At 38.8% G+C, this 16,978-nt stretch overlaps 1 protein-coding gene across 1 annotated transcript in view; it reads right to left on the reverse strand.

The window, feature by feature from the left end:
• Positions 1–16,978, reverse strand: part of LOC117301045 — a 69,710-nt gene that overhangs the window by 51,698 nt on the left and 1,034 nt on the right. The window contains exons 3-14 of the mRNA XM_033784929.1: positions 15,126–15,368; positions 13,775–14,023; positions 13,201–13,440; positions 11,550–11,792; positions 9,483–9,725; positions 9,037–9,276; positions 7,435–7,680; positions 5,512–5,754; positions 3,564–3,809; positions 2,863–3,108; positions 1,796–2,035; positions 635–856 (exon numbers count right to left, since the gene is read on the reverse strand). Of these exons, the coding sequence (XP_033640820.1) occupies positions 635–856; positions 1,796–2,035; positions 2,863–3,108; positions 3,564–3,809; positions 5,512–5,754; positions 7,435–7,680; positions 9,037–9,276; positions 9,483–9,725; positions 11,550–11,792; positions 13,201–13,440; positions 13,775–14,023; positions 15,126–15,368 (2,901 nt within the window). The remainder of the gene's footprint in view (positions 1–634; positions 857–1,795; positions 2,036–2,862; positions 3,109–3,563; positions 3,810–5,511; positions 5,755–7,434; positions 7,681–9,036; positions 9,277–9,482; positions 9,726–11,549; positions 11,793–13,200; positions 13,441–13,774; positions 14,024–15,125; positions 15,369–16,978) is intronic.

Consider the following 16,978-nt stretch of genomic DNA (forward strand, 5'->3'; position numbering starts at 1 on the left):
TCTGCAAACATAAAATGTTTATTTCAAAGACTTTAGAAGCACTTTGTACTAGATTTGAATCCCACCAGGTAAGGGACACGTTTGCGCCACGGTCAGCAAACGCCTCAACAGTTGCAGGACAAAAGTCGACTGGATTCTCATAATCTGCAAACATAAAATGTTTATTTCAAAGACTTTAGAAGCACTTTGTACTAGATTTGAATCCCACCAGGTAAGGGACACGTTTGCGCCACGGTCAGCAAACGCCTCAACATTTGCAGGACAAAAGACGACTGGATTCTCATAATCTGCAAACATAAAATGTTTATTTCAAAGACTTTAGAAGCACTTTGTACTAGATTTGAATCCCACCAGGTAAGGGACACGTTTGCGCCACGGTCAGCAAACGCCTCAACATTTGCAGGACAAGTGACGACTGGATTCTCATAATCTGCAAACATAAAATGTTTATTTAAACTTTAGAAGCACTTTGTACTAGATTTGAATCCCACCAGGTAAGGGACACGTTTGCGCCACGGTCAGCAAACGCCTCAACAGTTGCAGGACAAGTGACGACTGGATTCTCATAATCTGCAAACATAAAATGTTTATTTCAAAGACTTTAGAAGCACTTTGTACTAGATTTGAATCCCACCAGGTAAGGGATACGTTTGCGCCACGGTCAGCAAACGCCTCAACATTTGCAGGACAAAAGTCGACTGGATTCTCATAATCTGCAAACATAAAATGTTTATTTCAAAGACTTTAGAAGCACTTTGTACTAGATTTGAATCCCACCAGGTAAGGGATACGTTTGCGCCACGGTCAGCAAACGCCTCAACAGTTGCAGGACAAGTGACGACTGGATTCTCATAATCTGCAAACATAAAATGTTTATTTCAAAGACTTTAGAAGCACTTTGTACTAGATTTGAATCCCACCAGGTAAGGGATACGTTTGCGCCACGGTCAGCAAACGCCTCAACATTTGCAGGACAAAAGTCGACTGGATTCTCATAATCTGCAAACATAAAATGTTTATTTCAAAGACTTTAGAAGCACTTTGTACTATAGGTAATATACTCAGGCCTGATACCTCATGGAGGCAACGGAGGTGATTGCCTCCGTGCCCCCCCTGGTCATTGCCCAAGTGCCCTTGAAATGCTCCAGGAGAAATTTACAATTTTCTCATAGGTTGTCCTTTAGGGGAAATGCCTTGGTGCCCTGTTTTCTGTGAATCTGTTTTCACTGATTTCGGGAAAGTACGGAGTTAACAGTATATGTGTACGGAACACACATATATATGGGTAAAACCAAAATGAAAATTCTTTATCTCTGATGCAAATTTAACATAAACTTTCTACTAATTTCACCAATTTTTTTCAGTTAGAGGAAAATAGATTGTACATTCCTAAGACGAATTTTCTCACCAGTCAAAAGATCAAATTCAATGTCGTTTTTAAATGAACAACATCAAAAATTCAGGAGTTCAGAAGTAAAAAAATGTACATAGCCATACATTTGAAATGCGACGTCATCAAACATTTAAAGGCAGACCTTGTCACACTGAAATGATCGAAGACAGCATAAAGCCTGGTAAATACTTCCTGCGAAAGCAAATGCATTACGAATTTTGACTTCATAAATTCGTAAAAAAAAATTGCATCAGTTGACTTGTGCTCAACTTGTGCTCAACTTGTGCTCAACTTGTGCTCAACAGCCATGTGACGTCAAAATTTGATACCTATTCGCGGGAAGTACGAACCGGGCTTAACAAGGTAACTCCTAGCAAAGCTACATCTTGATTTTTAACATACCACTGACAAAGATGAAGAACATGCAACGCTCTACATTGTTAGCAGCATCAGCAGCGATGTATGTGATGGAAGTTTCTCCGATTGAAAAAGCTCCATCAGGAACGTTTTGAGTGACTACGACCATTCCAGAGTTATCCGTTGCTTTGGGAGGTGTCCAGTTAACTACCTCCATATTAGATCCTATACTTGTATTCACGTAGATGTCAGAAGAGCAGTTGGCGAATACTGGTTTTTCATCATCTGTAGCACAAAAAAGGTAGTATGTCGTAAAGTGCGATACATTATTGGGTTTCCTTGAAAGAGTTTCTATGACATTTTGGCAGTGAGTTGAGCAATCACTCAAAAGCATTTGACTGCACAGAGTATGTGTGGTACATGACGAAGAGTGCACAGCTATTTGTGTAGAGGCATTCACTGCATGGCATCATATTGAAGGCTGAATAGCCTCTACCTGTCATTACTCAGTAGAATATTATACAAGTAATGAATGTTTATAAGCGCAATTGTGGGAATAGTGAAAGTTGAAAGATGGAATGTTCTTTTCAACGAGGCGGGGGCCAAATTTTCCATCTTTTCAACGAATGAAAATATTCTCTCTATTGCACAAATTAAAAACATTCATTATTTGGTTTATTATATAACATCCAAGTAGATCTTTGTCATTTTGATTGGGGGATACAACTTTCAACAATTTTCCCTGCATATTGGTAATAACTTAACGGAGTGTCTTTAGCCATGTTATAGTATGTTTCAATTAATGTAGCCTGTATAATGGTTGAATTGCATTTGATGCTTTTCTTGTTGTTGCCAATATTGAAATAAATGTCTAAACACCAAAAAAATAAAACAAGCATAAATGTTTAATTGTGACATTACAATTATACAGTGTTTATTTCTTTCATAATTCTCTTGCAAATTTGATGACCAATTGGGCCAAAATGTTGTTATTTTATGCATATGTTGGGATACACCAAGTGAGAACACTGGTCTACGACAACTACCAAGCGTGTCCAGTGCCTTTGTGTCTGTAATTTAAAAGTGTCTACTGAAGATGGTTTGGTATGTACCTTCAATTACAACATTAAATCTGCAGAACCCCTCTTCTCCGGCTGCATCCTTTGCAACATACTCGACTGCTGTCGTTCCAACTTCAAAGACCTGCCCTGGCTGGTGGCTGGAATTTGTGTATGTGACATTAGCGTTGTCAGAAGGTAGAACCGAGCTCCAGTAAGCCGTTCCCCTGTAATCACCGGGGAGGGTACCATTGGTGATATCTACAGAGGGACATGCTGCAAATGTTGGAGGTTCATCATCTAGAACAGACAAAGCAAACAAAACAAATAATTCCACAATGGACATCCACAGTCTTGTATTATTTGCTAAACTCTTTATAAGACTTGCACTCTCAGCATCAGTTACGTCTCAGCATCAATTACACGTAGCGTCCCAGCAACAATGGAAAACTTAAATACAGAACGCATACAAATGACTTTATAATAGAATAGTCAATATTGAGCCAGGATAATGGTCTAATTAGAAGGTGTGCCCTTGAGAAACTAAAAACTCATTAATTACCAAACCTGAAAAATAATAATGATAAAGACATTTGTAAAGTGCCTAATGCAAAAAGCTATAAGCGCATAAAGAGAACAACAAAATATGCAATGAGAGAAAAAAACAACTACAAATAAGCAATTCACACAAAAGCAGTTTCAAACAAATTAGTTTTTAACAAAATGACAAAAAGTTTGTTCATCAAATGATTTACCTGTGACTTCGATTGTGAAATTGCATTCGTTTCTATTGGATGACTCATCCTCCACTCTGTAAAACACTTCAGTAAATCCAACTGGGAATTCAGCCCAGTTTGTGGAGCTTGACTCAACGATAGTGAAATTCCCAGAATTATCGGAAATGTCGGGGTTATCAAAGCTGAAGGTGGCAAACGGTTTACCAGGATCAGTAAAAGCGTAAAGGTTCTCTGAACAATTCATAATGACTGGGGCCTCCATGTCTACACAAAGAAAACAAACACAAAAAAAAAGAATGAATTTCACATTAAACTGAGAATGCATTGACAATAGCATCAGAGAATGTGTTCACAGGCATTTTGTGCTGTGCACAACACAAAAACAAAAAGAAGAGTTACAAAAATAAAATTCATCAGCTGTAAAAGTGTTCACACAAAACAGCATTTCTTTGTAGAAATACTATTAATATTCTTATTGTTCTTTTTTTTAAAATGAGTTTTGGCAGAGGCCTTTAAAAACAATTCTAATCAAACATTTGAAGTCAGCTGTCTAAAATCCTACTCGGATACATGGCGTTAAAGCAACCCTTCAATGGTTGCATGATAATTTCAAATCCTACTCATCTACCGCAAAACTTACACTTAATTCCCACATATCCTGAAACAAAAAGTCGCATCCCCTTAGGGTGATCCCCTAGCTGCCGCTTCCCAGGTTGTATCGTAATTTGGGTGTGATCCCTGGCTACACGGCAGTTAACGGTTGTATGGCTTCTGACTGGCACCCCCGAACAAAGATATTGACAAAATAGGGACACCGCCAATATAGGGCTAGATAGCTCAGTTGGTAGAGCGCCGGCACGTTAATCCGGAGGTCGTTGGTTCGAATCCCACTCTAGTCAATTCTTTGTTCAACCCCAAAAATCACTTAATTCCCACCACGCAAATTTTGCATGTGTTTTCACCTTGAATAAATTCAAATCCTACTATGTACATTGTGCTACCGCAAAACTTACACTTAACTCCCACCATGCAAATTTCAAATCCTACTCATGTACAGGGCGTAAAAGCAACCCTTAAAATTGTGCATGTATTTTCACCTTGAAAAAATTCAAATCCTACTCATGTACATTGTGCTACCGCAAAACTTACACTTAATTCCCACCATGCAAATTTCAAATCCTACTCATGTACAGGGCGTTAAAGCAACCCTTAAAATTTTGCATGTATTTTCACCTTGAATAAATTCAAATACTACTCATGTACATTGTGCTAGCGCAAAACTTACACTTAATTCCCACCATGCAAATTTCAAATCCTACTCATGTACAGGGCGTTAAAGCAACCCTTAAAATTTTGCATGTATTTTCACCTTGAATAAATTCAAATCCTACTCATGTACATTGTGCTACCGCAAAACTTACACTTAATTCCCACCATACAAATTTCAAATCCTACTCATGTACAGGGCGTTACCACCAACCTTACAGGATGGACTCCAACCACTCACAGTTTGCAAAACCTACAAGCAAAACATGCTGTTAAAGACAGAGGACACTATTGGTAATTGTTAAAGACTAGTCTTCACAGTTGGTGTATCTCAACATATGCATAAAATAACAAACCTGTGAAAATTTGAGCTCAATCGGTCATCAAAGTTGCGAGATAATAATGAAAGAAAAAAACACCCTTGTCGCACAAAGTTGTGTTCTTTCAGATGCTTGATTTCGAGACCTCAAGTTCTAAATCTGAGGTCTCGAAATCAAATCCGTGGAAAGTTACTTTACGTTCTCGAAAACAACGTTACTTCAGAGGGAGCCGTTTCTCACAGTGTTTTATACTATCAACCTCTCCCCATTACTCGTAATCAAGAAAGGTTTTATGATAATAATTATTTTGAGTAATTACCAATAGTGTCCACTGCCTTTAAATTGTTTAACATGTTGAGCTGTAACAAATTGTGCATTACCTAACACTGTAACGTTGAAGACACACTCTACTTCATTGTTGGAGGCATCTGAAAAAACGTATGTCACCAAAGTTCTGCCGATGGGAAAGCCATACCCTGGAGAATAACTAGAACTTCTCGTGACAGAACCAGAGTTATCCATGGCCTCGGGTTCAATCCATGAAATGTTTGCTGTTGCAAGTTTCGGATCAGTGTTGCTCACAGTGCCATTTGGACAAGACAAGACAACTGGGGCTTCGATATCTGAAACAAAAATTAAAGAATAAAACTGATCAGATAAAACAAAATTCAAGTCGCGAGTTCAAGTAGAATAGGTCTTGACACTTGTTGTCCTTAAAGGCAGTGGACACTATTGGTAATTACTCAAAATAATTATTATCATAAAACCTTACTTGGTAACGAGTAATGAGGAGAGGTTGGTAGTATAAAACATTGTGAGAAACGGCTCCCTCTGAATTGGAGTAGTTTTCGAGAAAGAAGTACTTTTCCAAGAATTAGATTGCGAGACCTCAAGTTTAGAATTTGAGGTCTCGAAATCAAGCATCTGAAAGCACACAACCTCTTTTGACAAGTGGTTTTTTTCTTTAATTATTATCTCGCAACTTCGATGACCAATTGAGCTCAAATTTTCACAGGTTTGTTATTTTATGCATATGTTGAGATACACCAAGTGAGAAGTCTTGTCTTTGACAATTAGCATAGTGTCCATTGTCTTTAAGCAATACTCTTACCCATTATTGCTTTGCCCTGTGTGGATGGGTTGTAAAGTCGTTGGTCCTGTGTGTGCTGTGTAATACACATTAAACAGCCAATAAAGGATGATCTCAAATATATAGATATTACAGTTTTCTAATAGCTGGAGTCCATAGGAAACATAAAAAATATATAACGAGTCTCTTACCTCACGTTAAAACATGGTAAAAATGGATTTTTCTACAGAACGCTTCTAGCCAAATTTCTGAAAAATGCGGGGTCAAACAAACCTGCGCGACAAAGGAATCGTGACGCCAGTGGCGGCTATTTGGTGTGTAAAATAGCACCCTCAGTTTGCCAAAGCTGGAGAACTGTGTTCACACCCAATTAGGGGAATGTCGTCACTGGCGTCAAGAGGTCATTATAATAGATAAGCCGTTTTTGACTCTCGGCTGAAAAAAAGCCACGCGGCCGGGTGCATTTTGGCTCAAGTTATTTATTACTAAATGCACATTTTGAGAGTAAAATGGTTATTAACCGGTATCTACGATGTCTATTTGGCCATAAAAAGGTAATAGTTGAAATATTGAGATCATTCTTTATTGGCTCTTTAAGGACCTCTGTACACTTACATGTATCTATAAGTAAATGAGTTTGCTGCAGTGTTTTTTGATACAGTTGAGCCACATAAACTTTTAATCCATTTCATGGTGCTATGTAATAATATAAACGAGTCTTATAACATGAACAAAGCTCTACATCAAACCTTGTAGAAAAAAGCGCTTTGAGACAATAAAGTGCTATACAAGAACTGTACGTCGTTATTGTTTTTTAAAACTACAAATAAAATCACCAAATAAAAAGGGCTATTGCCAAAAATATATTAAAATTTTTTAGTTTTTTAAGATTGAGAGTGTAAAAACACTGCATCATGTCCAACATTATCTTGGATGCCGCAACTTGAAATATGTCAACTTTGCATGGTGCAAATCAAGATATATTACATGAGCGGCTGATTCAGCAGCTTCTCCAAGTTCAGCCGTCGATTTCACAAAGAGTTAGGACTCGTCTTATCTCGAGTTAGGACGAGTAACTCGTCCTAACTTAGAATTGCATGCTACAGTGCAGGGTTGGGACTCGTCTTACATTGTAAGTCATAAGATTAATCCTAAGTTAGGAAGAGTTTTGTGAAATCGACGGCAGCTATGTCAATTCTGGACGAGTCCTCACCTTCAACAGTCACCGAGAACGAACAAGAGCCATTGTTTCCGCTTGTGTCCAATGCTGTATACACCACCACCTCAGTTCCCAAGAAGAAAACAGAGCCATTTTCATGGGTCACATTGACACTACCGAACCTGAAGTTGTCCATGTAAGTTGGTTGGGGCCAACTCACAGACGTGGAGTTGCTCATTGGGTCAGCCGATACAGAGATATTAACTGGACAGGTTATGACTGGTGGTTCAGTATCAGTTGCTGTGATAACAAACAAAAAAGTAGCAACATTTTATCTCACACTGACGTTTGTCAAAAACACACACAAAAATTGACAAAAGCACAAGGCTTACTGCTGTGTTTTACAATTTCCATGACACAGTTCTGAGAACCCCAAAATTATGAAATTGGCTGTTCAGTTGCATGCCTCAAAAAATATTCTTTATCCTTGACACAATTTGTATATTATTGCATATTACAGGAGTCAAGCTTCTTGCCACCGGGCAAGCTCATCGTGGTCTAGTGGTTAAAAAATCTACTGTAGAATGAAGAAGGGTCAGTGGTTTGAATCTCACTGAGTACCATGCATGTGGACCTTGTGTCAGAAGGACTCGTCTGAAAGCATGGAATATACAGTGCGTATTAAACATCAGTCAGGATATAAGGTATTTTAAAAGGTTGGCAACGAGTTCTTAAACTGCCGTTTAAAACCGGCAGGGTCGTGGACGTGCGATAAAGGTCCGAGCCGCTCTCCACCAATAGAAAGAGCGAAACTTTCTAAGTATTTATGAATACGTATTTATAGACAAAAAGTCTTCCAATAAATCAAATTTGTCAATACATTGACCACTCAGGAACATTTGAATGAATACCCCAAAATGTCCACATGTTGTGATTCTTTTTCAGGATGGCTTGATGTATTTCACAATTCAGTTTGACTGTGTACTTTATTTGAGTTGAGAATTAAGTGACTGAACATTTATCATGCTGACACCATCTTTGTTTGTTGCCCTTTCCAACTCAGCAATGGCAGGTACCAGTCATCACTTTACCAGTGAGGGTATCTGACCGTTTTGCTCTTCTAGCCTCATTTAGGTCAAATTGATTTAAATGGAAATAAATCAAGAGTGTTAATAAAGCTAGACCGGGAGTTAAACATGCGACTCTGTAATTAAAAGTATCAGCAAGGTCAAATTGTGTAGGACCAAGAAAAAAATCCCCTCTCATCTGGAACCAATTTCAAGTAGCTAACCACAACTAAACCTTGCTTTACCAGAACAAGTTTACCAGCCAAACTATGTCATCGTATGTACCATCGTACTTATTCTTGCTTTAGAAGAAAATTATCAAGCAATATTTTTTCATAAGCAGCTCTATAAAATGTGGGCCCAGGGGCCAGTTTCATAGAGCTGCTTAAGCAAAAAATGTCATGCCATATACATTGCTTGTGACTGGTATTTAGCTGTTGTTTACTTAGCATAACAATTGAGTGGAGTCTTGGCCGGTAATCTGATTTTACTAAGCAAACATTTTTTTGCTTAAGCAAAATTTTGTGCTTAAGCAGCTCTATGAAATTGGGCCCAGATTTGAATTAAATTAAAAGATCAAAGTACGTACGATAGACGATGATGGTAAAAGAACAAATCATCGTATTTCCTGATTTGTCAACAGCAGTGTATTCAACGATGTAGGTGCCATTCTCAAACTCTTGCCCTGGCTGGTAATTTGATGTGAGGTCAACGCTAAGAGAGTTGTCTGTTGCTGTTGGTGGAGTCCAACTCACTGACACATTTGTGCCAGGGTCAGCGAAAGCTTCCAAATCAGTGGGGCAAGATGCTATCACAGGATCTTCATGGTCTGAAACAAAGATACAACAACTTTTTAATCCATACACACAGAGAAAATTTCCAGCTTTTGGACAGTAGATCAGTTTCCTTTAACTTATAAAATAAACTGCATCTGAAGATAAATAACTAAATGCGCAATTCTTCTTTCAAAATATTAAATTTGGAGGCTCACTGATCAGCCTAAACCGAAGAAATTAAAACGAAACCAAATAATACCTTCAACAACTATGTCGAATGAACACTTAGCCACATTTTCAGCTGCATCTGAAGCAAAGTATGTGTCAGTATGGGTACCGATACCAAGTGTAACGCCTGGTCTGTAGATGGCAGTCAGAGTTACAGATCCAGAGTTATCTGATGCTGTGGGTTCAGTCCACATCGCAATGACTGTCGAGGCCCCCATTGCTAGCAGAGGATTTACTGACGCTGGACAGCCTACCAGTACGGGATCTTCAGTATCTGTTTGTAATAGAAAAAAAGACCACCATTGGATTTTTGGATCTATGAAATGAGCAGGGGTGCAGAGTTGGCTGAAGGACTTTTACCACTTTTGAATAAATGCAACAGAGACTATCCTAGATACGAGGATCCGATTCAGAGGTGGAGAAATTTCACAGATTCATAATTCAGAATCTTACTAGTAAGAAGCTACTAATCTCAGCACATTAATATTCCATGGTCGCATAAATTTGTGGGTTAGATATTTCCACATAGATCAGCTCTCTAGTCTTCTGTTCTATTCATTTTGTTTGTTAATCCAGAGGTCTCAGGTTCAAATCCCGCCGTATTCAACATTTCCTCGTTTAACCCCAAATTAACCGTTTGGTCTCTCTCTTTCATGCCAATCATGTGTGTACACTGGTGAATTATGTGCAGGATGGCTGCATGATGTTGAGTGAATTGTGTGCATAATGCGGGATGGATTGTACATAGTAGGTCGTGCAATCACAACCTAACAACTTGTTATAATAGGTTTGCCTTATGAACTGTGTTAAAATGTAGAATTGTTTGATATTAAAAGCTGAAATAGTTCACAAAAAATGACAAATTTCTGAGGAATATCGAGCGTCCAAAACCCATCGCAAATAAATGTATGCCGCCATAGCATGAATATCCAGTGAGATAATTGTAGCCTTTTTGATGGAAGAATTAAATTATGGCTCTCTAAAAATGTTATGTCCTAGACTTGACTCAAGCCCCAATCCCATGCCATCCCCAGGACACTACTGTTTTGTGTTCTCTGCATTCCAAAACCTGTTCCGCATGCGGGACAGGGACTTGACGATGTCGCAGTTGCCTGGTATGTAAATGTATTCACTTATGAATATGTAACATTGTTACGTGATACGTTTTGACCAATCAAACGCACCCAAAAAGAAGACTAGTTTATTTGTCACTTGTGGGTTAAGTAACTAGTAATAGTTAAAAAAGCAGGACAGTTCTTTTCAGAACTGAGAAGTCTCCCGAACCTCCGTTTATCTACTCCGCGGCAGTAGAATAAAGCAAGACAGTTCCCTAAGAACAACTCTACCTGGCAAGTAGATACACACATGGTGTTACCGCAAACCAAATATACAATGAAAGCTGTAGTGATCAAGTCAATAACCATCAGATACGGTGATATTCATGTTTGAGGAAGTAATTGATCAGATTATAAAAATAGGGCTGACAGTATTTATCAAGAGCTGGGCCTAATTTCATGGCTCTGATTACCGCCAAATTCAGCACTTACATGTACACTTTGTAAGTATTAAATTAAGGCTCTCTGAAAATGTGTCCAGGAAACAGACCCTAATATCTAGGACTACAACACTACATGTAGCTCGTTTCCGAGTTTGTATTAATGCAAGTGTATGTCACCTAAACAGCACCTCACTCTATAAACACCTTGAGTATATTGGCTCCGAAAATGGCACTCTCAAGATTATTGTGATGATAGACGCCAGGTGAATCGGGTTAATAGCAGCATGGGCAAGTAACAATTCAGACAAAAACGGAATTCAAAATGCAAATTTTTTTGAATGATGTATGGATGGAAAGATAAATAACGATAAAATGGTTGAAACACAACTAACAATTTTACATTAAAAATTATAACAAGTATGGCAGCTTGTCATACGATGACATCACATGAGACCCTAATGAACTATATGCAAACAGTTATTTACATGAAGGACAAACATTCATTATGAGAAGCTGAAAAGTAAAGTTTTCCAAGTTAAACCCCCCGTAAATCAAACAAAAAGTAAAATTGTCCCATGTTAATTTTTAAAAGTAATTTACCTTTCACGGTGATGTTGAAACTACAGGTACCATTCAGACCTGCAGCATCAACCGCTACATACTCCACCATGATGTTATTACCAAGATCAACAACAACACCTGGCATGTGTGAAGCAGTCTCATTGACAATCTCAACATTATCAGTAGCTTGAGGCACCATCCAATTCACTGTAGCATTGGCTAGACCAGAGTCAGTCGACACCTCCATATTATTCAGGCAGCTGTATGATGGAGGCTCGTCATCTGCAGAGGAAGTTAGACCAGAGTTTAAAAATTGTCTTTATTGGTGAAACAACGGCATCAGATATAAAGAATAATGTTACTTGGTTGAAGCCATCACCCTTGAATCTTGAATTATCATGATAATCAAAATAATATTACTGAAGTCTTACATAGCGCACATATCTACCAACAAGGAACTCAAGGCGCTTATTATATACTAAATTTCAGAAAGACTATAGTTATGAATTCTGAGATCTAATTAAGTAGCACTTCTAAGGTATGGCGCATTCAGCAGCCACTGCCAGGAACACCAGGAGTTTCCCTTCTCTTATGTCTTAACGATAAGTGTTATACCCTCCTAAAAGCATTGTTGCTGTCATGGAGAGGAGGGGGGGGGGGGTTGCAAAATTCATTTCTGCTCTGTGCTGGTGCTGTCAAGATTGTGCTCATCAGATTAAGATATTGTAAAATTTGTCCGGTGTGATACAAGAGCTACATGCACTCAGTCCGGTTCACTAGATGTTTGGTATTCATAAATACTCCAGACAGTTTCTCTACTCCTATTGGTGGAGAGCGCGTCATGTGGGGGTGTTTAAACAGTTGCTAATGACCAGTTTTATAACCAGCTGGCTTCCGCGTGTCAGGCGCGCAAGATTATCACGCGGAACGCAATTCATAGCTATTAGTAACAGCGCGTAACCTACTTCTAAGCACGCGCGTAATCTATTTCTAAGCGCGCGCGCGTACACACAACCCTTGCGCAACAGACTCTTCACAAAGTGTGTGAAAAAAAATATTTCAAACCTCGAATTTTCAACTGTCAAAGTGTCTGTAATTGTATTTTTTTTGAGTTTTTTTAACAAAAGGGCATTTTATGAATGGGAATAAAAGAGTAGTGTCGTTGCCGTGCGCTTAAGGCCCTCGCCTTCTGCTCAGGCCTTTATCACACAACAATTCGACCCTGCTGGCTTTAAACGGTCGGGTAAGAACTCGTCGCTACCCTTTTATTCCCTTTATTTAGTATTGCTGATTTAAGCAAAGCAGTGTAAACTCGTATCACAATCATCCAGACATGCTGCTACTTCCAACCCATATACTCTTGATTTGCTGAGGTTTACTCTACATACTGCATCTGTTCAGGAACTCCTTGCTTGGTTCATGTTTTCCTCTATTCTTCAATCTAGACTGTTTTGAAAGGAATATCAATTCCTACCATCAACCCCCCCCCCCCCCCCCCCCCCCCCCGGAGTTGTTTTTTGTCACATTTCAAAACTTGTTTTCTTGTAGCCTATACCCAGAGTGGCTTCTATTTAGCCTTGTTTGGGGGCAAACTTGCATACAAACAACATTGAAAATCCTCTTTGACGTATGTGGTGCTTTCTGATAAGGGTGAGACATTTTTGGCGAGACAAACTGACTTAAAACCCACCTAGAACTGTAACATTGAAGCTGCAAGAATCCATTAGATTAGAATTATCTGTGGCTGAGTACACGACCGTTGTTTGTCCAACAGGGAAAGCAACCCCAGAAGAAGCAGTTGATGTCAACACATAACCATGATTTTCATTGACAAAAGGCTCTTTCCAAGTGACAATGGAGCTATTTGAACCTGGATCAGTTGTTCTGACGATGTTCCAAGGGCAATATCCAAACATTGGTGCTTGTATATCTGAAAAGAAAGTGACAAAAACCAACTGATTACTTTCCATGAATATTTGCATTGTTGCTTGTAAGTAAATAATGCCTAGTAACGTTGATTATGCAAACCCAGAAGCCAACATTCCTCGCTAACCGGTGAAATAAGCTTGACGTAAGCACGAAATTACCTGCTTCAGTAAGCGCCGATTCTTTGCTTACGGTAAGCAGAGCCATGAAATTTTGCCCAGTTTGTGTCATGTGTCTTTGTGAAGAGTAAAGTGTACAAAGATGAAGCACTCCATAATTATTATCCATACTCTTACTTCACAGTACAACACAAGAAACTTATCACTTGGAAATCTCACCTAATATAGTAACTTTAATAGTACAAGATCCATTGTTTCCAGCTCGATCAAATGCTGTGAAAACAACGTCAGTTTCTCCAACATAGAATCTAGTTCCGCTCGCCTCTGAGACTGTTATTTGCGTCACTCCAGCATTGTCCGTAGCCATAGGTGAATACCACACGACTACAGTCGAGTTCGATTCAAAATCCGCAGTAGCGTTAATGGACGGTGGTGAACATATAATAACAGGACTCAAATTGTCCTCCACTGTAAAAAGGAAATAGTGAAGAAAAGAAAACAATTGTAAACACATTTTCAGATTCAATGATTCAATGATTCAGATGTTTTAAATACTACATGTACCAACCACAAACTTCTGAATTCAATGGTCAAAGCCGCACTGACACTAAAGCCCTGTTCGCATTGGACTTAATTTGGATAAACTACATGTAACCGAGCCAACGGGTAACTTACCCATTTTAAGTTCAATGCGAACAGCCCAGGAGGTTTTTCCTCCCAGGTAATTTACCCGACCCGAATGGGTAGTTTAACCGAACCAAAGGTGCCCAGAAAGATTGACCAGGTCAGTTTAACCGAGCCAGAAAGTCCAATGCGGACGCGTCGACTCGGTTAAATCTCCCATCCGTCCAAACCCGAAGAAGCTGACATGTTTTGTCATGGGAGAATAATATTTTCGTGATTATCAAACTATTCAATGTCACGCAGGGGCCAGCTCGGTTAGTTTACCCACGGTCTCGGTTGTTTACCCGAGTCAAGTAAATCCAAGTGCGGACGCTGGTAAGTTTCCCCTTTTGGAATGTTAACCACTGTCTCGGTAAAACGTTAGTCCAATGCGAACACGGCTTAACCCCGAGTTTGTTCACCGTAGTTCCTGAATTTGAACCAAGGTTTGTTCGCAACAGCACCTGACCCTAACCCCGAGTTGTTTCAAAGTAAGATTTTTCGTAGCAGCACACAATCCCAAACCTGAGTTTATTCACACCAGTACATGTACCTGATTCTTACACTGAGTTTTTTCACAGTGTTACGTTTGAGACCTCAACATTGCAAAAAATTTATATCCTAAGATTTTACACTTCAATTTTCTTTGATGAAAATGAAAATGTACTTCCATTATTTTTTACTTTAGTATAAATAACCTGTCAAATAAAAAATAAATAAAATAATGCATAACTCAATCAATTCACCATTTTGAGCTAGAAGACAAAAAAAGGTTGAAGTTTCATCCCAAAAGCAAAACTCTCACAAATTCACTGGCAGGCAGACGTGAGTAAAGGGCAGTTTATATTTAAACACAAGACATTATACTTCTATTAGAAAACTGAGATACAAAACTTGTATCACTTACAATACACAGTCACATTGAAGGAGCAGGTGTCTGAATTTCCTGATGGGTCAGTAGCTGTGTAGGTGACTAGAGTGGTCCCAACTGGAAAGCTGGTTCCGGAACTATTGCTAGGTGTCAGATCAATTATTGCCATTGAATTATCCTCTACCGTGGGTGCAGTCCAATTGACTGTGGTATAATTAGTAGAATCAGCAAAAGCTTCTTGATCAATAGGGCAGTCTTTCAGTCTAGGCGATTCATTGTCTATTACAGGGGGAAAAAAAAACAATCCTATAAATCCTCTACTCTTAAAAGGGAGATCCTGGCTGTGCCATGAAGTATTGAATGTTACCAAATTTTCTCGAAACTTGGTAAATAAGAACAGTTAAATAGACCTTAAGTCCTCACTAATATCAGGAGAGCCTCTATTACTGGCCCGGTATGTGCCAAATGACTCAACTGTGCACTTTTAATGTTTCATCATAGCTTTACCTTTAAGGATAGCGGCAGGATGACCATTATGCATAAAGTCTATGAGGCAAAGCAAATGGGAGGGGGGGGGGAGCTCCGAGGGGGGTAGGCATCCAGTACCCGGGCCCAATTTCATAAAGCTGCTTAAAGGCAGTGGACACTATTGGTAATTACTAAAAATAATTATTGGCATAAAACCTTACTTGGTAACGAGTAATGGGGAGAGGTTGATAGTATAAAACATTGTGAGAAACGGCTCCCTCTGAAGTGGGGTAGTTTTCAAGAAAGAAGTAATTTTCCACAAATTTGATTTAGACATGTTAGCATGTTAGAGACCTCAGATTTAGAATTTGAGGTCTCGAAATCAAGCATCTGAAAGCGCACAACTTCGTGTGACAAGGGTGTTTTTCTTTCATTTTTATCTTGCAACTTCGACCTATGAAATATTTTTTACACCTTAGCAAATTTTTCTGCTACAGTAAGCACGAAAATTTGCTTACCATTGAAAGCCGTGCAATACAATTTGGCTCAATTGCTACTGGTTATTTAAATATCATATTGTCAAGGGTCAAAGGTTAAGGTTCCTTAAGTTTTTACATACAGTGTTCATAAAGGTTGTATGGAAAGATGTTTAGGGCGGTAGAGAGAGATTAACATTGGTAGGGAAGAGCTTTGAGTCATTTGGGAGGACAATTTAGGGTGGTAGTGTGACTGGCAGAAAAGACATGAAAAACGTATTTTTGTATGCTTCTTTGTTTACCTACATGTAATATATTCATTTACTCACGCATCTAGCCAAAGATCAAGCGCCCCCCAGCAATGGCTTTATTTTCAAATTGATCAATTTGGATCATTCAACTCTATAATGTCGGGAGAAACGCATCTCACAAGTCCAAAGTGTTTCTCCGACAGGTAATGATTCTTTCCAATTTATCTCACATTTCCCTTTTAATTATCACAAATTGCAGTTACATACATGTACATATGTACTTATTATAATCCCTTGCATTTAAAGACAATGGACACTATTGGTTATTGTCAAAGACCAGTGTTCTCACTTGGGATATCTCAACAATGCATAAAATAACAAACCCGTGAAAATTTGAGCTCAATTGGTTGTCCTTGCGAGATAATAATGAAAGAAAAAAAACCCTTGTCACATTAAGCTGTGTGCGATTTCAATTCTAAATCTGAGGTCTCGAAATCAAGTTCGTAGAAAAAAACTCCTTTCTCGAAACATGTGTCACTTCATAGGGAGCCGTTTCTCCCCATGTTTTATACCATCAACCTCTCCCCATTACTCTTTACCAAGTAAGGTTTTATGTTTAATAATAATTATTTTGAGTAATTACCAATAGTGTCCACTGCATTTAATAAAGTCCGGAGGCAGGAGATCTAATATT

This window comes from Asterias rubens, chromosome 16, assembly GCF_902459465.1.
Source record: "Asterias rubens chromosome 16, eAstRub1.3, whole genome shotgun sequence".
In the NCBI taxonomy this organism is placed as follows: domain Eukaryota; kingdom Metazoa; phylum Echinodermata; class Asteroidea; order Forcipulatida; family Asteriidae; genus Asterias; species Asterias rubens.